Raw genomic sequence first — 24551 nt, 5'->3', positions numbered from 1 at the left:
GTGCCCTGTTAAATTGATTGTTTAGTGGTTTGCCTGTGAAGACTGTATTTGTTGTTAAAAAGGATAAACCAACATGACGACCAGAAAGCTGTCTCTGGGAGAAAAGCAAGCCATTCTGAATCTGGGAAAAGAGGGAAAATCTATCTGAGCCATTGCACAAGCATTGAGCATAGCCAATACAACAGTTTGGAATGTCCTGAAAAAGAAAGAAACCACTGGTGTACTAACAACCAGACATAGAACATGTCATCCAATGAAAACAACAACAGTTGATGACAGAAACATTGTGAGATCTGTGAAGTAAAACCCAAAAACAACAGTCAGTGGCATCACCAACAACCTCCACAGGGCAGGGGTGAAGGTACCACAATCATATAACCAAATTGATCATGCATTTCAGCTCCTGAAGAGGAGACAAAACAAACCACAATTGAAATAAGCTGTGAAACAAGCCTGGAAAAGCATTACAAAAAAAATACATCAGATTTAAATATAAGGAAATGAAAACTGAAATTCTGATCTATCATCTCGCATTAATCTTTTGATCTGAAACCCAAATCATTTCAGTGTAAAGCACAAACAAAATAAGTGACCTTGCCATTCCAATACTTTCTGAGAGAACTGATGATAGCTAGTTGGCATAAATTAGCTTTAATATAGAGTAATGTGGAAGCATTTAGGAGCATGGGAAAACATCTTTTTATTCCAATTTAAAAGGACTTGTGTGTTGCACCTTGTTTACATTTTTAAAAGGGTGATTGGGGTTTTTATTTTCCATTAGTCAGCATTCGCATGTTGCATGTCACTGTTTTAATTTTACACCTTAGCACATTTCCTAATATTCAACAGAACTGAGGCTCTGTGTAAAAACATATGCAAGCATGATAATGTCTGTAAAATATGTGCATGCTGATTTATTAGCACATCTTTTCTCTTATGTGTAATTGCCTTTTAAAATATGCAGATGGGGGCCTTTCTATCTGATTGGGTAAATGGATTAATTTTGCATCTGCACTGTGATTTAGAGTTCTAAACCTGAAAGTTACTTAATTATTAATATGATCGACCAACATGTATTAAAATGGCAAAAGCTCATTTTTGATTCATAATACCTTCTGAACAGAAAACAAACACATCTACACACATTTATTTTATCTTCACATTATATTTTGAACAAATTTTGATGTTTTCCATCATATGAGTTTCAGGCAACATTACTACTCTGAGGTTGACATGAATGGTTTCTCCCAGTTGGAAAGTGATAATTAGAAAAATTCCCATATGATGCAAATACTGAGTTATTATCAGCCACATTAGCTTTTTTGGAGTTGCTTTAAAGGAGATGTCAGGCAACTAATTCTGGTTAGTTAAATCATATGATACAGTTTGTGCAATGCTAATGAAATACTTAAAATTTAGGAACATTTTTATTCAATGTAAATGGCTTATTTTCTACCACAAGAGCTAATGCCTTGTGGTGGGCAGAAACCATATGTTAAAAGACAAGTGGCTGATGGTAGGCTTGCTTTTCATTTGTTTAAAAAATGCCATTAGAAGTTATAAAACTATACTAGAACAAGTACGTAGGTGGAAGCAGACTCATCCACAGGGCACAGTACAGAGGACACGTTATTTAAGTTTTGAATGCAGGCAAGTCCAGTTTAAAGTACTGTTTACAGAAGTTGTCAATCACGGACACTAGTGCTGCTGCTTTCTCCAATTTGCTTTGCTGCAAAACAAGAAAATTGAGAGAACCGACATTCTTCGGTCAGTGTGACAGCCAGGCTTCTGGAATGACAGGAAAAAGAAAATGCATTATTTTAATCAGACCTCAGTGTTGAACGCTGACAAAGAGATTATGCCGACTGTACAGTTAGACATGACGGTTCTTGGCATCTGGTGAATTCATAAAAAATCGATTTGGAAAAAATAAAAGAAAAAACAGCATACTTCATGGGGTGCAAGAGCTCATATCCATGCTAATCATGCATATTTACCCTCTAAGATTCAGATTTAATTAAATGTGTGTGCTAATTACTCCCAGTGCTGTGCTGTCGGTCCATCTGGCGTAAGTGCTCACGAACGTAAATGGAGAAATTTCACAATCAATGTGATGACTTATCAGAGAAAGGTGGAGGTTCAGAGGCTATGGTGTTGTCTAAACTAGCTTTAAGCATGCTAAACAGGCCTGCCTATACAGCACATTGGCTGGTTATTTTCTGTGACCACTAATTAAGAATTAATCAGTGAGGTTGGTAAATGTCTGAAATAAAATGTGAAGGTCCTGACAGGCAACAGTACTGATCAATATGTTTATTCACTCCATTGTATTCAGTATTGTTCCCAGAATATTAGCCATTATTACTGAAATAACAGAACAGGAGGCATTTAGAAATGTTTCCATAAATCACTGTTTCCCAATGCAATCCTGGTGAAATATGAGATCATTTATCATTTATTCATCTTCAGTAAGTGCTTTATCCTTGTCAGGGTAAACATGGTTCTGGAGTCTGTCTCAGGAATACTGGGCATAAGGCAGGAATACACCGTGGATGGTATTTGACAATCCCCTCTGACAATCCAGTGCACAGACATTAACATAAGTTTAGGAACAAATCAGGGACACTTGAAGCTGTCTGTATACTTTATGAAACTGTACACTATCATACTAAACAGTATATCAAAATCTTATGGTCTCACTATTTAAAGTTCTCTCACCCTTGCCTCAGTGGATAATCTCTCCTGGATGCTGTAGATTTGTACCTAAGACCTGCAGCTATAATCATAAACACTGTCCTATGCTTATACCATGACTTGTTCAAAGTCTGCTCATAATGAACATCCTTTCAAAACACTTTTATATTGACTTCATAGTATAGAGTGGAAGAGTAATCATTTATATTCACACTATCTGGTGTCACCCAGGGGTTCACACGGAGTCTAGTTCTTCTTAAGTCTTCTTCCTCATGTCATCTCAGGGAGTTTTCTCTTTCCACTGCCTTGCTCATTAGCTATCTAAATCTACCTACATTTCGGTTAAGCTGCTTTGTTATACAAATAACAATACAAATACAAACGAATTTAAACTAATTCAATCAAATGAAAACAAATGTGAAATCTGGGAGGAATTTATCATCATCTTCTGCATGTTAACAGACTATTGACAATTTTTCTACCTCAGGTTTGCCTAGTGTATGCTCCCAAACGCAATGCATCAGTAGTCAGTACTCAGTGACAGTTGAGTAGAAGAATGAGGATATCATAATAGAAATCAGTTTGGTCTAATTTGTAGGGGTGTAAGGCAGTGAGATTATCTGTAGATGTATCAATTGCATGCTCTGTGCCAGATATCTGTATCTGAATTCCAGGATTTAAAAAAAAATATGAACCCTACCACAATGCCTGTGCAAACACTGGAAAACACTGAAAAAAAAACAAACCCCGGAAGAAAAATGGCAGCACTGTCATCATGTTCTCTGAGTTCTGGCTCTGACAGTTCTCAACTAGAGATCTGCACTTTACTTATTATTATTATTTATTATTATTATTTATTTATTAGGGGGCTAAACATAGAAGGTGCCTATTGGTATTCTACTTTTTCTTACTATTAGGGGCAAAGCACTGCAGATGCATAGGCACCTATTGTAATCATTAGTGTTCTTATTCTTATTTTGTTTCTTCTTCTACTCCTGAGTCTATGGCAGCCCATAGAACAAAGATCAGGAAGCTGGCAAAACCATAAAAGGCAAAAACGTTATGATTAATTTCATTTAACCAACTATGATAATCTCATCAAATGGTACATCAATAGAAAATGCAGTACGTAAGTGAGAAAAAACTGAACACTACTTACCATTAATGTGACTTCCAAATATGCAAATTTGTCTGTTTGTTCAGACTGGACAGAACGATACAAACATCTTTTTTTTCCTTTTAGCCATTTCACCTTTGTTAAAAAGCTGAAAACAGACTGACTATTTTCAACCAATATATGAATTAGACCGGGGAATTACTGCTCCATTCTACATTGTCCAATGTAATTTGGTTTGTGTATTCATGACAAATGGGCATCAATTATGAATTATGTAATATTTTTAAATATGTAATATGTAGAGTTTTAATTGAATTGACACACTAGCCACAGAATTCATTTCTTCTCCAGCTCCACACTGATCCACTAACCAGTGTTCACACATATATACATCTCATTTTGCCTTATAAGAAAATAATATGTATTAGGGATGTAGCCAAAAACATACACATTATTCAGAATGAACAGATAATTTGTTCTAAAATGGATACGTATACAGATACGAATTAAGCTCACTATGATTGACATACAAGACCAATTTTGCTCTCCTGGACTCCTAGTTGCAGATGGCTGTCATATCATCACTATCTCCAATAAAAGGGGGTGAACACTTTTCTGTCATGCCACTCGGAGCCCCTTTAATGTTCCTTAATTCACTGGCTATTTCCTTTCCATGTTTTCATGCCTCCACAAGCCAGTTCAGCCTACTCACATATTTCCTGTTTTTGACTGCTGTCTGTGTTCTTGTCTTTGAGTTTGGAAGTGCCTGTGATAACCGTATACAATCACTGTTGTTGATTTAAACTTTAAACATGTTGATTGTCAAAGTCCTACCTTTAAACATGCAGTGGTGTCATTAGTGCCTGAGCAGCAGGCTGCCGCTTTGCTTCTCATCTGGTCCTGAATGGTTGTTAGCACTGGCAATGAAACTGACACATGTTTCACCCCAATCTGGAACAAATAGCTGGAAACAGATAGGCAGACATACAGAATACCTTACTGTCATGTTTATACGAACTATATACTGTATTTTCTCTACATACATCATTTTTCAATATTTACTACTGCTGCAAATCATTTTTCAAGTTCATAATGAGGTCAGCTATAGCCCTTATTATGCATTCAGACCATTTTGCTAGCTTAACAGTATTATTATATCATGTCTCATTGCCAGAAAATAAGTCAAACCTAGAGGCAATTAAAGCATGAACTAATTTTTCTGCATCCTGTAATGACATTATATCCCATAGCTTGTTTTGTCATGGTAACATTATCTAATAATAGATGAGTTCATAATCACACAAAGAGTTTTTACCACTTCAGTTAACGAAACTGAAAGGTCATTGAGAGTTACAATATTTCCTCACATAGTCAATGCCACACTTTGATCAAGATGTTTTAATAGCCAAGTGCTGTAGCAAAATGGACATACATGATCAGTTCAGTTTGTAATTAGATACGGGCTCTCACAATGTCACACTGTAAAACAGGATAGTTCATTTAACTCAAAAATTTTCAGGTAATTAGTTTTCTCAAATTTTTTAAGTTGATAAATTAATTTATTTAAAAGCCAAATACATTTAAATATAACAAAAAATTAACTCAATTAACTCTATTTAAGTGTATCTGGCTTAAAGAAATTGATTTATCAACTTAAAAATTTTGAGGAAATTAGTTTCCTCAATTTTTTTGAGTTAAATGAACTTATCCCGTTTTACAGTTCAGTGATGCAACTGTGCCATCACATCTTCATCAAAAAAAAAGAACTTTGGCAGCAAAGTTCGAAAAGGATTGAAGGAATTTATGAATAAATGAGAAATTTAACAAATAGAACAGAATGCATTGAATTATTCAGTGATCATTTCAGCGCCAGCGTAAGAGCTGAAAGTGATCAGTCGAGTGAAAAAATGGTGATGAGCTTTGTATTTCAATTCCATTAATATGTATATTGAATGAGTTTGTGAATGTGTGTGTGCGCCTGGTTTCCTGAGATGGAATGTGTTCCCTAGATCACTCCATTGTTCTCTAGTTTGTGAGATCACAAAAATACTTACAATCCTAACAACAATAGGTTTAAAAAAAGACAAGTTACGATTACAATTACAGTACTTTTGAACACTTCCAGCATATAATGTTCTAACTTGTCTTGAAAAAATACAGGAATCTAGATCAAATTATGGGCTCAGGCTGCTTCTCCTTTTCCACTATAGAAGGTACAGTAAGCCATGTAGAGAGGAGCATTTAATTACAGCCTGGGATAAATGAATCATGGCCTCACTAGGAAGCTGACAGCCTCTCAGCATGGACTCTTCCTTTCTTGTCCACCCATGCACATGAGTCCTTTTATCAGCTGTATGCTGCACGTCATAGCCTAATTTGCATATCTGTTTGCCAGGCTAGGGTGCAAAACTGAGCAGAGAAGTTCAAATACAGAAATAGAGATTCAGAAAACATTGAACTGGGCTCAGTAAATACAACCTCTGCCGATAAATAATTTGAAAGTCACACCAAAATTCTTCACTTTGCACTGATGAAAGATTTTGGGTTAAAGGCAGGTGTTTATTTATTTATTTTTTCATTATAAAACAAATCTAAATGATAAATAAATCTATTGTTGCCATCAATTCTGATGCCAAGTTGACATAACGCTTAAGTCAAATGACAGATTTTTGTTGACATACTGATGTGTCATTTAACTTCCTCTCACTGCAGCTCCAGCCGATTTCCCTCTCTGCAATCTCTTGAATACTAGCAGTTCCTCATTCTCATTCAGTACCTCTTTCTATATAAACACATAGAAGTCTCAGGACTTTTGCAAAGTCTTCCCAACCAAGCTGTCTGTGAAAGTTAAGCATTGCTATCCATGACTGACTTATTGATCAGTCTGACTCATGCCTTGCTTAAAGATTATAACTCTGTACTGCTATTCTACCTATGTTTGCTGTGACTCTTTGTGTACCAACCACTGCCTGCCATGTTTACCCTGGGTTTTTGGAAAATTATAATAAAGCTCACACACATGGATCTCTGCATCTCAGTGTACAGCTGGTACTTCAGAATAACATCATGGTGGGCACGTGTTTTGAATTTGCTATTTACTATTACAAAAAAACCTTATCAGAAAACAATCAATAGTGTGTATAATTAAAAATAGAAAGAATTAATCATGTTTTTTTAAGAGCCAAAAGGCAGGTAATTGTAAACATAGTAAAAGTGGTGATGATTAATAAATTAATTCATAACAATTGATGTGATCAATTATACAATGGAAATGTTAGAGCTAATCATAAATAAGAAACAAAAATAAAATAAAAAATGCTGAAGAGGTATCAACAGATAGAAATGTGTCTGTTGGAGTGATAGATATTGGTAACTCAGTGGTAAAGAAGTTGGACTATGACCTTTAAGCAAACCCTCAACTGCTCAGTTGTGTAAAATTAGATAAATGAGATAAACATCACTCTGGATAAGGGCATCTGCCAAATTCCATGAATGCAAAATCTAAATGTTGTGTAGCCCTTTGAGCATTTTTATGACATTTGATATGACAAATACTACCCAGAATTAACCCAGAATCATTAGCAGATCAGCATTGCAAGCTGGACTAATCCTAATTGTATGTTTACAGTATGTCTTTCGTAGTCGACTATGCTTAAATGGTACTCTCTATTCTTCCTAAAAAAAAACTAAAGCCGATTTAGAAAGAAAGTATCTGCCATATAAGTAAATATTAGGAGTGTAATTCAATGCTTTGTAAGGCAAACTGTATCTGTTAACTTCCTTTCTTCTCTCTCTCTCTCTTTAATGAACTAGGAGGCAATGTGGGAAAACATAGAGGAAGAAATTACAGCATTGTCGGCATGCTCTGTGAATTCTGGCTCTTCTTACAGGTCCTTAAGCTCAGTAACATCACTCAAGTTCATAGCTAGTGTCATGCATGTAACTGTTTGATTATCCCCATTGCATGGTGACCTACACATTTTACATAAAGTACGCGTGCAAATGTATGCAAACAACACAAGACAGTACAGTAACTTAAATATATTCCAAAATATAAACAAAATAATAATTCCAACCCCATGGCCCTGACCAGAGAGTTACTAAGGATTTATGAATAAATGCATCACACAGTGCTGCACTGTGGTCGCTGTTTGTCCCAAAGCTTCATATATGACTGAAAGTAAAACCTCACATTTGTGCAATTTTTGTTGTTTCCAGTCTCAGTACACACCTCTAGCGCAACCAGATGGATATTCATTCTGAATAAAATATTCATATTTGGTTACATTCCTAATATATCTATATGAAGAGAATATTTTATATGCACCTGTCTGTGCTATTTGGTTGAGCTTCCTCGCAGAGCTGTGCCGAGGGGACATGAAGATCTGAAGATGTGACAGGATGTCTTTTTACACTGTCCATGCAGGTGATAGCATCTAGAGGGGCTTTGCTGCAGCATCTTTGCAGTTCCTTAGATATGTTGCCAAAGTCCTTGCAGAGGACCTTTTGAAAGCTGATAAACTACCACAGATTATGACAGAATATCAGTCTGGCCATACTGTTCCAGGTCATGTGACATACAGTTGTGATCATAAATTTATATACCCCTTGCAGAATCTGCAAAATGTTAATAATATTAAAAAATAATAAGATAATAATAAAATCATCATAAAACTGCATTTTGTTTTTTATTTAATGCTGTCCTGAATAAGCTATTTCACATAATAGATGTTTACGTATGTGTCCAAAAGACACAATAATAACACATAGTTACACAAATGAACCAGTTCAAAAGTTTACACACCCTTGATTCTTAATACTGTGTGTCGTTACCTGGATGATCAGTGACTGTGTTTATGTTTTGTGAGAGTTGTTCATGAGTCCCTTGTTTGTCCTGAACAGTTAAACTGCCTACTGTTATTCAGAAAAATCCTCCAGGTCCTGTAAATTCTTTGCTTTTCCAGCATTTTCTGCATACTGTATTTGACCCATTTCTAGTGGCTATATGATGTTCAGATCCATCTATTCACACTGAGGACAACCGAGGGACTCGTACACGACTATTACAAAAGGTGCAAACATTCACTGATGCTCAAGAAGGCAACACGATACATTACGAGCCAGGGGGATGTAAACTTTTGAACAGGATGATCTTTGTAAATTGTTATTATTTTGTCTTCTGGGAAATATGTATAAATCTTATGTAGCTTCTGAAGGACAGTACTAAATGAAAAAAAAAAACAAAAAACTTTTTTTTTTTAAAAAATAAGAAGAAATTACACCAATCACCCTGTTCAAAGTTTAAAATCTCTAAGACTAAAATTGCACTGAATCCCTAACAGGAAGATTGGACATGATTAACATTTCTGTTTCAAAGTACAATATGCTGCAGCTTTCAAAATACAAATCCTTAAAGGAATTTGTATATAAGCCACATTATGGAAATAACATTACGTGTTACAATTGGCTAAGAATTAAGATGAAGATCATACTCTGAAAGACCCAGCAAGATCTTTAGGAAATATGACAGAATTACTCAAAATCACTGCTGCTTTACAGGCAAAAGGGAGAATAACAGGGTTAATGTAGCTGGGAGTGTGATTGTACAGCCTCTCACCTTACCTCGTCAATGACACATTGAGGCTGTGGTTGTAAACAGCATTTTGCAAGCCCAGACTGAAACTGCTTCGAAATAGGCAATGCTTCTTTGAATTGTACTCTTAGGAGGCTTCCAAAATATGCAGTCAGTCTAAAATGATAGGACAAGTGACATTTATTTTCCTCATGGTTCCAAGCCAATAGCTAATTCTACCCATTGGTGAAGTCTATCCCTTCATCTATGAGGGTGACAGCTAACAAGCACTTCCCCCAAGACATGTGAAACCAGCCACTGCATCAGAACAAATGATTCAGGGACTGATGCTCTTGCAACGTCATAGAACAGCTGAATGCTGCCTACTTCTGTATGCATGAGCTCAGAGACACTCCCAAATTGGCTAGCAGCACTTTGATTGAAAAGAAAGTCATCCTTGACACCCATAGAATGGGCAAGATGTACTTTTATTTACTTCCCATGACAGATGGTATTGCTGGCATTCAGCTTTTTCATATACTGGCTAAATGGTGAATACATAGACAAGTGATATTTATGACATTTAAGTTATTATTCATTACCATGTTTGGACACACTTGATATAATTTTATTGTCTTAAATACATTTTGATAAAGGCTTATAGCTTATATCAGTAGTGTACTTTACTGCACTTTATTGCATTATGTATACATTTATTCCTGAGTCGAAATGTATTTTTACTTAAACATTAAATGGTATTCCTCAAAAAGGAGGTGTTTCTATAACAATTGTTATTTGAACGTTATATAAAACTCCTAATAAACTAATTAAAAACAAATTTAATTATTAATATTGCAAAATTGTCTGTAAGGAAACATCCATTTAGCATATTTGGAAGGAGTCTCCAGTGTCAGTGCTTTCTAACAGTTAGAGGTAAAGATGTAACTTTATGTTTTATGACATAGGAAAGAACAGGGAGCTTTACAGGTTCTCTGTAGCTGTTTAAAAATATATATTTTCAAGAAATATTAAAAAATGCTAGGAATGCTGATGGAATGAATGTTCATAGATGTTATAATGTAAGTAATAATAGGACCTAACTTGTTTTACTGACATTCCATAACAATAAACATAACTAGAAAAGGACTTAAAAAAATTATGTCATTTTTCAATAAATAAAACATGGTTAGTTTTGGCAAATTGCTATGATCTAAGAGAAATAAAACAGGTAGGGAAGGGATGTTATTGGAAAATAAATCAGTCTGGGTGTGACTTGGTACCGGGATGCATCAGAACACCCTGTGGTGGATTATTTTCCTGTAATAGCCATGTTGTATTCCTTACCTGTTCATGCCTTCATTGTTATTCTTAAATAGTAGAACATTTCTCAGAAGCAGTAATAATAAAACAGATGTGTCCAAACTTTTTTATTTATTTATCAGGAATTAATACACACATTGCTCAAATGGAGGCAAACAGCAAATTCAGTGGCAAATTCTGTGATGAATTACTCTTTAGGAGAACATAAACTCAATTAATTAGCTTTAAGATTATTATTAAACAATTATATTTGAAAAATGTTGTTTGTTCATATAAAATATTACAGCATTTTTTTTAGATGAATTAACAGAAATAATTAACCATTATTAAATGAATTAGACCAACAGAACTACAAATGCACCAGTGGCTCAATAACTTTTCTGAAAGTTTTCTGAAATAACTGAAAGTTGCATTTACCCAGTTTTGTGAGATTTCAGATTCACTTCATTGTTACGCATGTTGGAGAGAAACTTCAGGAAAATGGCTGAGCTCCTCTCTTGAAACCTCTGCAAAGAGAGAAACATTTTTTCCAAGTTATTTTTGTTGTTCATTTATCATCACCAGCATTTCCATTTTAGAACACAACTCTGATCATCATTAGCAACATCACTATATCATGTCTGCACAGGAATCGGCATCAAACTCTGTATCCCAGAATAAACCACGAACTACAAACATGGACTCATTGAAACTCACAAAGCACACTCAATGTCACGTTCTTTTTCACCAGATTACCGATTACACACACCTGGACGCTATCACTACTCACCTCCATATAAGTACTACCTCTATATAAGTACACTCCAAACTTATACTGCGAAGTATCTGTTCAACTCTGTTTCACAACTGCCATACCACTGTTTGATTGATTGCTGTGTTGATTCTGGATTGTTTACCTTGATTGTGATTGCTGCCTTGATCTCTTATATCCTGATTGTTCATAGCCTGACCATGTGCCTGTCTCTCAACATTGAATACACCTAGTGTTTTGGACTTGATTTTTCTAGATTTTTAATAAAAAATTCAGTCGAAAGCAACTATCGCCATCTCTGCTGCATGACACACTGCTATCACCATGTTCTGTTTTAAGCAGGGTTCATTATTTCTATTTTGAACTACAGATGAATGAATCACTGTGTACGCTCTGTGTATAATACCATGTCTGTAGTTGCATATTGCTTGCTGTGTCTTGCATTAACATGCTGTATGATAACTTGGAGTATGCAAGTAGATTTAGTTATTTAGTTATAAAAACTTTTTCTTTTTTCACAATAACTTTTAGCCTAATTGTGTGGCACCCTGGGAAGACCTGTCATATGAATTCAGGCAAACACCCAAAAATGACCGAAAAAAAAAGGTAAAATTTGGGTTTTCTGCCTTTAACATACTTTGACAACTCTACTTTAAGAAAACATAAAAAAGGCACCTGAATTGCTTGAATTTGACCATGTTCCAGGCTGCCACACAAATATTACACACTTTTACACTGATACGTTCTGTAAGATGCTCTGGATAAAAGGCATTTACCACATGCAAGTATAAATGAAAGATGAAATATAATGCACAATTGAATGTGACTGGAGCTGTAAAAGGATTAGGATAATTGTTAGAGGACATAGCGATGAGAGACCACACTGATATTTTAAAAGTGGAATGTGAAAGAAATAAATACAGTCTCTATTATCTCTATCTAGAAGGCAGAACAAGTGGCGAATGCAATCAACCTTTTTGTTTCATAATACAGTAGGAAATGAAACCAATCAAGGGTAGCAAAAATTCTTTTGTTGCTGCTGGCTACTGTTCTGTCATAAGGTTTTCAAATTTTACAACACTTGTATGAGACATGATAAAAATGTCACAACATAGAGTTGCTAGTATAAAGATAAGCAAGGCCACCTGGGAAAAAGCCTGATATTAATACAACCCCAATTCTGAAAAAGTTGGAACAGTATGACAGTCCCTAGATTCTTGTTTTAGATGACCTGTTACCCATGCAATTACTCAAACATTCTCAGCACAATTACTCACAGATTTCATCAAAGTGAGAAATGTTTACAAATTAATCAGCTGGACGTCCCACCTGAGCAGTTTCATGGCCTTTAGCACTTCATTAGTGCCTGTCAATTAGTAAATGTGAAATTCACATGCAGGTTCATTCAAAAATGTATGCCTACAGTCCTCTCTGAAACTACTGGAACAACAAGGCCAGTTAATTTGCTTATGCTATACACGAAAGACATTTAGTATAGGAACAGAAGTAAATTAAAGTAAATAACACAATATTTCGTTGCATATCCTTTGCCTGCAATAACTGCATCAAGCCTGAGACTCACTGATATCACCAAATTGTTAGTTTCTTCTTTTGTGATGCTTTTCCAGGCTTTTACAGTAGCCTCTTTCAGTTGTTTATTTCGCGGGTTTCTCCCTTCAGTCTCTGCTTCAGGAGGCGAAATGCTGCTCAATTGGCCTATGGTCTGGTGATTGACTTTGTCTATCTAAAACCTTAAGTCCTTTGTTGAGTTGGCAGTGTGTTTTGGATCATTGTCTTGCTGCATCATAAAGTTCCTCCTGATTAATTTGGATGCATTTCTTTTTTTTAACCTCCAGACAAAATATTCCTGTAAACTTCGGAGTTCATTCTTCTGCTACCACCTTGAGTTACATCATCAATAAAGATTAGTGATCCTGTTTCAGAAGCAGCCATGTAAGCACAAGTCACAACACTACCTCCACCGTGTTTCACAGACAAACTTGTATGTTTTGGATCATGAGCAGATAATTTCAGTTTTCAGTTTTCATGTGCTTTATTGGCATGACAAACAATTGTACATTTGTATTGCCAAAAGCGAGTACAAGGGAACCTTTCTTTTTCCACACTTTGGCCTTTCCATTACTTTGCTAGAGAAAGTTATCTTAGTTATCTTAAAGCTAAGATCTTTTTGTGGCTCATCTCTGTATTTCTTTGCAAATTCCAATCTGGCTTTCAAACTCTTACTGCTGATTTGCATCTTGTGGTTTGCATCTTGTGGTATGGCCTCTATATTTCTGCTCTCAAATTTTTCTTCGAACAGTGGATTGTGATGCCATCACCACTGTCCTTTGGAGTGATGCCACAGACTGTTGTTTTTGGGTTTTTCTTAAAGCTCACAATGTTTCTGTCACCAGCTGTTGTTACTTTCCTTGGTTGAGCCATTCAGAGTTTGTTGCTCAGTACTCCAGTGGTTTCTTTCTTTTTCAGGACATTCCAAATTGTTGTATTGGCTATACCGAATGTTTGTGCAATGCCTCTCTTTTCTCAGCTTCAAAATGGCTTGCCTTTCTCCCCTAGACAGCTCACCGATCTTCATATGAGCTTATCCTTAAGAACAAATCTTCTTTAATAACAGATAGTCTTCACAGATGAAACTGAAGGCTTCACCAAGACTAGATGTTCAGAGCTATTTATTGCTTAAACACTTGTTAGTCATAATATTTTTGCTCACTTACCAGTTGGGTGGTCTGATACAAAATGTGCTACGTTCTATGTCATTTAACACATCTACATATAAATACCAGGAAATAAAAGCTAAAATTCTAAACTCTCTTCTTATATTCATCTTTTGATCTCAAACCCAAATGTTTTCAGTCTACAGCAAAAACAATTGAATTGGCATTGTTCTTCCAAACATTTCAGAGGGGACTGTACTGCTCTGTCAGTGTGTTTCATGGAAAATTTGCATCATCATACCATTGTTTCAGACACCCGATAAGGACCTGGAAGTGTTTCATTTGACCTATAACTGCTGTACAGTTGTGCAGTTGTACATTAATACAGTACTCAAAGACAAACAAACAAAAATAACAATCATAAAACCACCATAACAATAATAAAAAATATTATTAGAATATATCAAACTAATTAAGATATAATAATGTGAATTATAATGACTAAAATAGTGACATAAAAAAGGATGACTGCCGATTAGGACCATTTCCTTTTGCACATTTCCTAGAAATTAATCAGAAAAGAAAGAATAAAATAGCTTATTTGTTCCATACCTCTTTGAAAAAGCAGAGTCTTGATACAGTGGGCTTACAGCAATTCTCTGCCATCCTTATGTGATTCTGGGTCACATTGGGAACAAAGCCTGCTGGGATACTCCTACCTACATACATATATACATACACCTACCTACATATATACTCCTACCTACATACATATATACATACACCTACCTACATATATACTCCTACCTACATACATATATACATACGTATACATACCTACCAAGCAAAGAGAGAAAGTGAATATTTACTGAAAAACTACAGCAAATGTGTACTGTACCAGCTTTAAACCAAGAAAAAAAACCAGACAGATCACAAGCCCCAGGATTTAATAGATTTGCTTTTGCATCTGATTAACTTTTTGCTACACTCTAAAAACCCATACAGTAACCTTTAGCCAGTACTTAAATAAATGTATTGCTGTGAGATTAAAATAATAATAATAATCATCATCATCATCATCATCATCAAGTGACACACAATGACACACAAACGATATTGTTTTAACACAGTATCATAGTAGCCCAAGCTTAAAATCTTTGATTAAATAATCCATCCATCCATCTTCTATACCGCTTACTCCTTTTCAGGGTCACGGGGAACCTGGAGCCTATCCCAGGGAGCATCGGGCACAAGGCGGGGTACACCCTGGACAGGGTGCCAATCCATCGCAGGGCACACACACAATCACATACACATTCACACACTACGGACACTTTGTACATGCCAATCAGCCTACCATGCATGTCTTTGGACTGGGGGAGGAAACCGGAGTACCCGGAGGAAACCCCCGCAGCACGGGGAGAATATGCAAACTCCGCACACACTGGGCCACGGTGGGAATCGAACCCCAGACCCTGGAGGCGTGAGGCGAACGTGCTAACCGTGCACCCTTGATTAAATAATAAAGCACAAAATTTAATTTGTGGTAACTTAATTACATTTGATTGACAACCGAATTCCCCCACCCACTTCACATGCCTGGGTGTCATGGAATTAGTGAATTAGAGGTGGAATGTAAATGCAGAATCTCAGTGAAACATTTAATGTTGGTTTGTGGCTTGTTGTGCTGGTGCAGACATGCTAATCAGCTATCTTTTCATAAGTCTGGCACAGACCAGCAGCTGGTCAATATCTACTGCTGAGTGAAAATAGGTAATTATATGCTTTTAAAAAAACATTGAATTCTGCTAATCCTACCCTGCAATGTTGCTGTAGCAAAAGAAGAGCAAGACAATTACTAACTTAATTAATATTAACGTTGTTCGGAGCATATCGGAGGGGATGAAACATCCATTAATATAATGTTATATCTAATATCACAATAGATTTACATTGGGTGCTATATTATAAAAATAAACATTACACTTTTGTAATGATTTGATTGGGGCATAGGCTATGTCTTTCAGTTAAGTGGCATAGCAGGGTACAATGCATCATGTAGCTTCATGCCATTTTGCATTCTGCATTCATGTAGCCTTAATATGATCATTATAATCATACATACAGTATTTACAGTTAACGTTGCTCTAAAAGAAACATGCTTTGACAAATCATACTACTCCTGTTTCACCGTGACCTTAAAACTTGATAGCCTATTTTGTATTCCCAGTTCATGGTAGGCTTGTATAAAATGTATCACACAGACCTTAGTGTGCTGCATGTAAGACTTGTGTTAGAATTTACATCTTATATATGTACATTCTATCATCAAAGGGTTATACAAATATATTCAGAAGCTCAGGCTCTTTTTGTTTATTTGTTTTCAAATTGGCAACTCTACCAGCAGTTGGCATAACTCAAAAAGCTTAATGCAAAATGCTGCTTTAATTTTTGTTGTTGACTCAATGCTTTGTTTGTAAGAGTATATGTAAACAATGAACATCTGATTAATGTGTGTTTAAGCCATTTAGTACAGGATGTACAAACCAGTATTAGTTCCAGTTAGCAGATAGAAAAGAGAAGCTTTGCTGTCTGTGCTACCGCTGCCTGGTCTCAAGAACAATTCTAGTTTGATTCCATTTCAAGCTGATGGAAGTTCAATTTGTGAATTTCACACTCTGTGGTATAAAAACCACTATTGTGAGCTATTCACGAAAGAGCATTTCATTACATGTAAAGTAGACCTGTAGCTAATCCTCAGAACACAGGCTGCAAGCCAGGCAGGAACACACACACATGAACACACACACACACACACACACACACACACACACACACACACACACACATATACACACACACATATACACAAACACGCTGCATGCTGCCCTGCTCCCACTTCATTAGCAACTCCCGTAACACTGCTGATTTATGCAATTAATTCATATGACAGCAGTGCAAAGCATAAAATGATGCTGATACAATACAAGAACTTCAGCTAATTTTCACATTATACACCAGAATTGGGGAAAATGTGACTGCAGTGACTTGGTCTGTGGCTGTTAGTGTCAGACAGTCTGATTTGAGTATTTCAGAATGTACTGATCTCCTGAGATTTTCACCCACAATGGTCTCCATTGCTGACACAGAAATGTATGAAAAAGGGGAAAAAATCCAGTTCTACAGTTGGAAATGCCTTGCTTCTTTGACCTCTGAGTGTGAGTTGACAGGAAGGCTATGGTAACTCTTTGAGCAGAAAAGCATCTCAGAAAGCACAACATGGGCTACAACAGCGCAAAACCACATTGCATTCCACCATGCCAGTCAAAACCAGAAACACAGGCTCACCAAAACCGGACAACTGAAGACCGGAAAAACTGAAGAATCTGAAGAACAGAAACTGAAGAATCAGAAGAACAGAACTGAAGAATTCTGCTGCAACATGCAGATGGTAGGGTCAGAGTTTGTCATCAACAACATGAATTCATGGACCCAACCTGCCTTGGTTCAACAGTTGCTGCTGGTGGTGGTGTAATGGTCTGGGGAATGTTTTCTTAGCACACATTGGCCGCATTAATTCTAATCTAATATCGTTTGAATGCCACAGCCTGAGTATTGTTCCTGACCACATGCATCCCTTTTTGTTAATAAAATGGCTACTTCCATCACGTAATGCACCATACCGCAAATCACAAGTCATCACAGACGGTTCCATGAACATTACAATGTGTTCAGTGTACTTCAATGTCCTCCCCAGTCTCCAGATCATAATCCAGTAGAGTACCTTTGGAATGTGGCAGAACGGGAGACTCATGTTTCCAACATAATGCCACAATGTTTGAAAACACACTGTGGAGTCCATGACATGAATTGTGGCTCTTCTGAGAGGTTGCTCCTACCCAATATTACTAATGGCAGCTGTAATATTTCTGCATAAAAATCACAATTCAGTCAGTTTAATAGATACACTATGTGGCCAAAAGTGTGTGGACACCAGACCAACACGGGCTTGTTGAACATTCCATGCCAAAGTTGGTACCCTCTTTGCTGTTATAACGACCTCCACTCTTTTGGGAAGGCCTTCCACTAGATTTTGGAGCGTGGCTGTGGGGATTTGTGCTCATTTAGCCATGGAATCATTAGGGAGGTCAGACAGTGATGTTAGGTCGGGCGGCCTGGAGTGCAGTTGGTGTTCCAGTTCATCCCAAAGGTGTTCAGTGGGGTTGAGGTCAGGGCTCTGTGCAGGCTACTTGAGTTCTTCCACGCCAACCTTGGCAAACCGTGTCTTCATGGGAAGCTTGCTTTGTGCACAGGAGTATTGTCTTGCTGGAATAGGTTTGGGCCTCTTAGTTCAAGTGAAGGGAAATCTTAAAACTTCAGCATTGAAACACATACTGGACAATTATGTGCATTCAACTTTGGCAGTAGTTGGGTTATGATGGTCAGGTGTCCACATACTTTTGGCCAGATAATATAAATGCACTACCTTAAGTTTTTGTATTCATGTATCTATTCATGAAATCAGCCTCATGTTCTCCCAGGACTGTGGTGACCAGTGTGGCAACATTTGCACTGGAATTCTTGTGAAAGGAACTCTTGCTTCATTATTGATACATAGTTAGCATGGCAAGCTGAGTTTCTCAGCATCGTTACCAGGTGTACATATATAAGTAAGTAAGTAAGTAAGAAGTAAAAGTAAGTAGGTCTATTTGTGAACCACAAAAAGCAATAAAACACTCTCTGAAGGATGCAGTAACTTGTTATTTTCCGTGCACCTTCCAATGTAGCATGCAATTCACTGAAAAGGTGAACTGCTACTCTGAATAACACATCTGATTGTGATCTTACATGTAATAAGAGAGTCCCAGATGCAATTTTGACCTGTAACTGCTTTTTGAATAGCTAGCACTGTGGGGGGGTGGGGGGTAGGGGGGGGATTGATAAATGGTTTTGTATATAATGCAGGGATATAATTTTTTTAAATAAAAAAATCAAAATTAAATAGCAGAATAGCAAGAAATTGTTTTTTAAAAAACTTGACACTTTTTTCCCACAATTATTTTGAGAAGATTTATAGGTTCTTCTATCCTCAAATAATAATGTTTGCTCCCGAGGAAAATAAAACTAAAAATATAGACTGGATGGATGTTCTTCATGAGTGCTTTGACTATTGAAAAATTATTTACGCAGTGACTTCAATGTGTGTCTCCTTTGAGACACCTTCAATAAGACTGGAAGGTTGATATTTGCTTAAGGTGTAAAACTGATCTCCAAAGCAATGCAGGAAGCGGGTCGGAAAACGGACATAGAAAGCAGCGCATCTGTGATGCGACACTGAACATTTTATTCAATGTGAATAATTAATGAAATAAGCATCAGAATAAGCAATCTTTTAGATTCAAATGACTGATACGTTTAACCTCTAATATACAACAGAATACAATTTGAAAGTCATGCAATCTCCAAAGTCTATGGGACTGTATATAAATGTGCTTCTGTTTCTATTTAGAAATACACTTCTATTGAAGTCTACTACTGTAACTAGTAACAGACTTAACTTTTCAGAATCCAAATGCCAGTATTAAAATTCAGCTTTGTGTAGATGGTGAAAATAATTGACGTGTATTGCATGTAGCACTGCATGATGAAACAGATGGCACGACAAAAACATGACATATGAATGCAGGGGGGAGAAAATCCCAGTGGATTTTAAACTGCAAAACAAACAAAAAAAAAAACATGTAAAATGTCTGTTGGGTTGAGATAGTACAAGCACACAGAGGAGGAAGAAGGAGCTGAAATGAGAGACAGCACAAATGAAGAGAGAGAGACAGAGAGAGAGAGAGAGAGAGAGAGAGAGAGAGAGAGTGGCCAGTCAAAAAAAAGTGGGAGAAGTAGTCAAGAAACTGTATGTGCTCCAGAATAAGAAGGGAACCCACTACAAACCGAGTGTGATACAGCAAACAATGCCTCACGCTTGAACTGCAGTGATATAATATATATTGCATATATTGGTGTAAAGCTTAATGTCTGTTGTGATCCTAATATAATTAATTCAGAAATTTGTTAAGTGCTTTAGCACTACATATTTCTAAACGTAAATTTAAAAGTATTTAACGTTCACTTTCCACTATGCTCTACCAACTTCTTAACAGGAAATCTGAGGTGTGCACATAAATCACACCATGCAGGTAAGCTGTATTTTGTTTCATTAGGTAAGGATTGGGTGTCATAAATACACCGTATTTTTGGTTTCAAAAAATTAAGAAGGATGCTGTGATACAATGACATACCATTCAGGGTGTATTCCCACCTCACCCTCGTTGGTCCTAGGAGAGGCTCCAGATCCACTGAGTGAAGTTTGTGACTATTCTAAATGCTGTAAATAATATTTGCCAGTACAACTCAAGTCTGGTCTTGGAGTCAAGTCCCGTCTCAAGTTTTCTGTATTGACATGGACTTGTCTTGGAGTTATTGATATTTGCCCTTGGATTTGTCTTGGTCTTGGACACTGGTCTCACTAAATATTGTCTTGGTTTCAAACAAAAAAAAATCTGTTTGTCTTGTCTTTTCTTTTTACATAAACAAAGCTCAACAAGGAGTTATTCTCTCTTCTAGAGAACATCATTGGTGCAATGCATGAATTGAGCCTTTTGAAATAAAGACTTGGCCTTGAAAAACATCTTTGAAAAGGATGGGCTTTCCCAAATAATGCATACATATTCATATGCATACATATATTCCCTAGTGTGTTCATAGGGTATGGGATGTACAACATCTCAAAACACATTTCCAGCCTAAAGAGGGCTTTCTTTCATCTCCACTAAGGACACTTACCATAAACATTGCATCAGCAAAACAACCAGCACTGGGGATGTCACATCCAACCCCTACAACTCTCTATCCCCCTGTCTGTCAGAAGGTACTGGCACATCTGGGCCAACATGGCCAGACTTTCTTTCATGAAGCAGTTTGCACAACATCCCATATAAAATAGCCCCACTTGACCTGTCAACTCTCCTGGGATAGCTTCCAATTCTGCAGCTCACCCTACTTAAGGTCAAAAGTTTACATACACATAGCTAAAGATATTTAAACTCAATTTTATCCACACATTGCATGTTACCATACATTTCCTGTGTTAGGTCAATTAGAGTATCTACTTTAAAGAAAGTTTTATTTTAGATTTTATTTATTATATCATATTTTCAGTGAGTCAAAGTTTTACATACACTTTGCTAGTATTTTTGTGGCAATTGCCTTGTAACTTCTTAACCTGAATCAAATGCATGTGGCAGCCTGGCAAAAGTTTCTTTTCTTGCACAAATACTTTGCTGGAATTTTTGCTGACTCCTACTGACAGAAATGGTGTTAATTTCAGTTCATGGGCATCCTTGCTTGGACACGCTTTTTTTGTTCCACAATTTTTTTAATGATGAACATTCCAACACTTTCACTTTGTTGTGTTTAAGTTATTGTGTTCCTTTGGAGGTATGTTTAGGATCATTATTCTGCTGGAAAGACCCAGTTGCGAACTAAATGTTAACTTTCTGGCTGATGTCTTAAGATGGTTCTAGAAATCTAGCTTCAGTATTTCTAGATAATCCTCCTTCCTCATAATGTCATCTATGTTTTGAAGTTCACCAGTCCATTTTCCAGCAAAACACCCCACAACATGATGCTGCCACCCCATGCTTCACAGGTCGCATGGTGTTCTTTGAATTAAATCCTCACAATTTTTGCTCCATACATAGTGTATGACCATTATGGGCCAACAGTTATTTTTTTGTCCTCAAAAAGGCTAGGGCTTCATCCTGATGATCGCCTGCAAACTTCAATTTGTTTTATAAATACCATTTTTTAATACTGTTTTTAAAAACAACAACAACAAAAAAAAATACTATAAATAGCAGTAAACAGTAATAAATGAAACAAAGGCAATATTTGGTGTGATGACCCTTTGCTTAAAAAAAAGGTAGTCTCAGGTAGAATTAGTGCAGTTTTATAAGGAAATTAGCTGGTAAGTTTTATTGAGCATCTTGCAGAATCAGCCACGGTTCTTGTTTTGTTGCTTCTTATTTTTGAAGCAAAATCCAACAGCCTTCATTGTGTTTTTTGTCTGAAAAGTGTCTCTTACCATTTAATATGCTGCTTTCTTTACTTACTTTACTGTAACATTTAATTTTGTGCTGGAAAACTGATGTTTGGAAATCTAAAATGTTTCTGTACTGACTCAATAATGTAGAAGTCATAAATTAAAAATCTATTACAAAGTTTGTACTAAATAAAATAGAGTGCCTAAGACTTTTGCACAGTACTGTATATAGAGTATAGAGAATTTATATATTTCTGTAAAGCTGCTTTGGGACAATGTCCATTGTTAAAAGTGCTATACAGATTAAACTGAACTGAAATTAACTGAATCTTCATTATTTTATTTACATCAACACTATGGCTTATTTTGCAGTTTCTCAAACCAGCATATCACAATGTTCATTCTGGGTTTTGCGAGTGGCGCTGAGCAGACTGAGCAAGTGGAGTGGAATCTTAAGAAAGACATTCTCTGCTTCAGTGGAATTATCAGTGCTCTGCCTCCCACTAACTCCGCTCACATGCTCTGGTCAGCACACAATTGGACCCAGGTGGTTTTAAAATTGAAAGATTTACCCTGTTGAATATATTTAATGTGAGCTCTCAAAAAAAAAAAAAAAATTAAGTGGCAGGTCAATTGACAGAAATGGAAGCTGTGCCAGGTGGCTAGATAGAGTGGCAGGTCATTTGGCAGGATTATAAGATGTGCTAGTGGCTGGGTGACATGGATTAGAAGCTGTGCTGGGTGACTGGGTAAGGTGGAAAATCACTTGTCAGTATTAGAATCTGTGCTGGGTGAGGTGGAAGATCAATTGGCAGGACTAAAAGCGGTGCTGTGTGGCTGAGTGATATGGCAGGTCAACTGGCATGACTTGTGCCAGGTGTCTAGATGGAATGGAAGCTGTGCCGGGAGGCTGAGTTGAGTGACAAGTTGATTGGCCAGACTGGAAAGCTGTGCTGGGTGGCAGAATGGGCTGGCAAGTCAACTGACATTAAATGACGATGTAAATATATATATCAAGGCCCTGATAAATAAAAACAGAATTGAAGGTGGGTGTATTTTCTTTTTTTCGTGACTGTGTGGTGGTTGTAGCATAATTTTGAAGGTTATACTTGGCCTCTTGGTTGCAGTAATGCCCTAAAATCCATTCCAATCCCAGGTAGTAGCACTATAAACCGCGGAAAACGGGGTGGATATTTATGCAAGCTACTGGAATTTTTTGCGTCAGTGTGCAACTAAACTGTGTCAACACTCACTGATATTATAATGTTTTAAATTATATTAGCCTTGTCACTTATTTACGTTTACTGTCTATTATGCCAGTTTGTAGTTAGCCTGTTGCTAGCAACCAGAAAGGATCTGATCATGAAAAATGCACTCTGAACGGAAAAGAGTTTCCCACTAGATTTGTTCTCTTTAGAGAAAATAAATGACCTGCTTATTTTGTTAGTGTTATAACAGTGTAACAATATAGTATTTATGCAGGAAGTAAACTGTTACTTATGCCAAAATTTATGAGCTTCCCACATCCTATCTTAGAGCATAGCTGCTATGGTCCTTAGTATATTGAGTACAGATCTCTTCAGGTGAGGGCTCCAGCAGGGACGGGAGTTCATCTGCTGAACAACACAGCATGGTCAAACACAATTTCCTCTCATCACCTTGGATGGTGCAACACTTCTCAATGCCTGGGTGCTTGGGGAATGGTGAGTCTTCCTACAAGACTTGTCTGAGATTTCTGTGGCCTTATAGAGATGGACATATTTAATATGAGTGTCCTCTATCTTTGGATTATGACCATTATATTACATGCAAATATCGGTGCCTGTTAAATGTCAACCACAAAAATATTTTAAAAAAACACAAAGCAAAAACAAAATTTTTAGTTTACAGAAGACGAAAATCTAGATTATCTCATGTATGTTACAGGAAAGTGAGTAACTGCAAGCAGCATCTATTGAGGTAATAAATTATGCATTATGACCACATGTTATTCTTGTCTGTTCATTTGGCCACACTTTTAATGTGTTTGTTTGCTTAATAAAAAGCCATCATGAATCACACGTATTGGCTACTTCATTTTATTAGTTTTTCATGTATTAAAAAATGCTAACGCTGTTTTCAAACAACTTTTTTCCCCCTCAGCCTCCAGTGTACGATTGATATGTAATCCTATGAGCAGCACCTGTGCTGCAGAGTGCTTCCAAAAGTTGCAAAAACTATTTATCTCTTTTTACTTGACGAAAGCATGGAGGGCAGAATGCCAGTGGAAAAAAAGTAAAAATTAGTCTTGAGAAATTATAAGAAGATTTATGACAACAGTAATTGTT

The 24551-nt window shown here is 36.6% G+C and overlaps 1 protein-coding gene across 1 annotated transcript in view; it reads right to left on the bottom strand.

The window, feature by feature from the left end:
• Positions 1–1522: 1522 nt before the first annotated feature.
• Positions 1523–24551, bottom strand: part of gc (GC vitamin D binding protein) — a 29082-nt gene continuing 6053 nt past the window's right edge. The window contains 9 exon segments of the mRNA XM_053610820.1: positions 1523–1762; positions 4646–4775; positions 8139–8332; positions 9434–9560; positions 11121–11209; positions 14742–14848; positions 14957–14966; positions 23764–23936; positions 23939–23966. Of these exon segments, the coding sequence (XP_053466795.1) occupies positions 1634–1762; positions 4646–4775; positions 8139–8332; positions 9434–9560; positions 11121–11209; positions 14742–14848; positions 14957–14966; positions 23764–23936; positions 23939–23966 (987 nt within the window). The 3' untranslated portion in view covers positions 1523–1633.

Source organism: Ictalurus furcatus, chromosome 22 (genome assembly GCF_023375685.1).
Source record: "Ictalurus furcatus strain D&B chromosome 22, Billie_1.0, whole genome shotgun sequence".
Taxonomy (NCBI): Eukaryota; Metazoa; Chordata; class Actinopteri; order Siluriformes; family Ictaluridae; genus Ictalurus; species Ictalurus furcatus.
The sequence above is the reverse complement of the archived record's forward strand: the minus strand, read 5'-3'. Positions and strand labels throughout refer to the sequence as shown.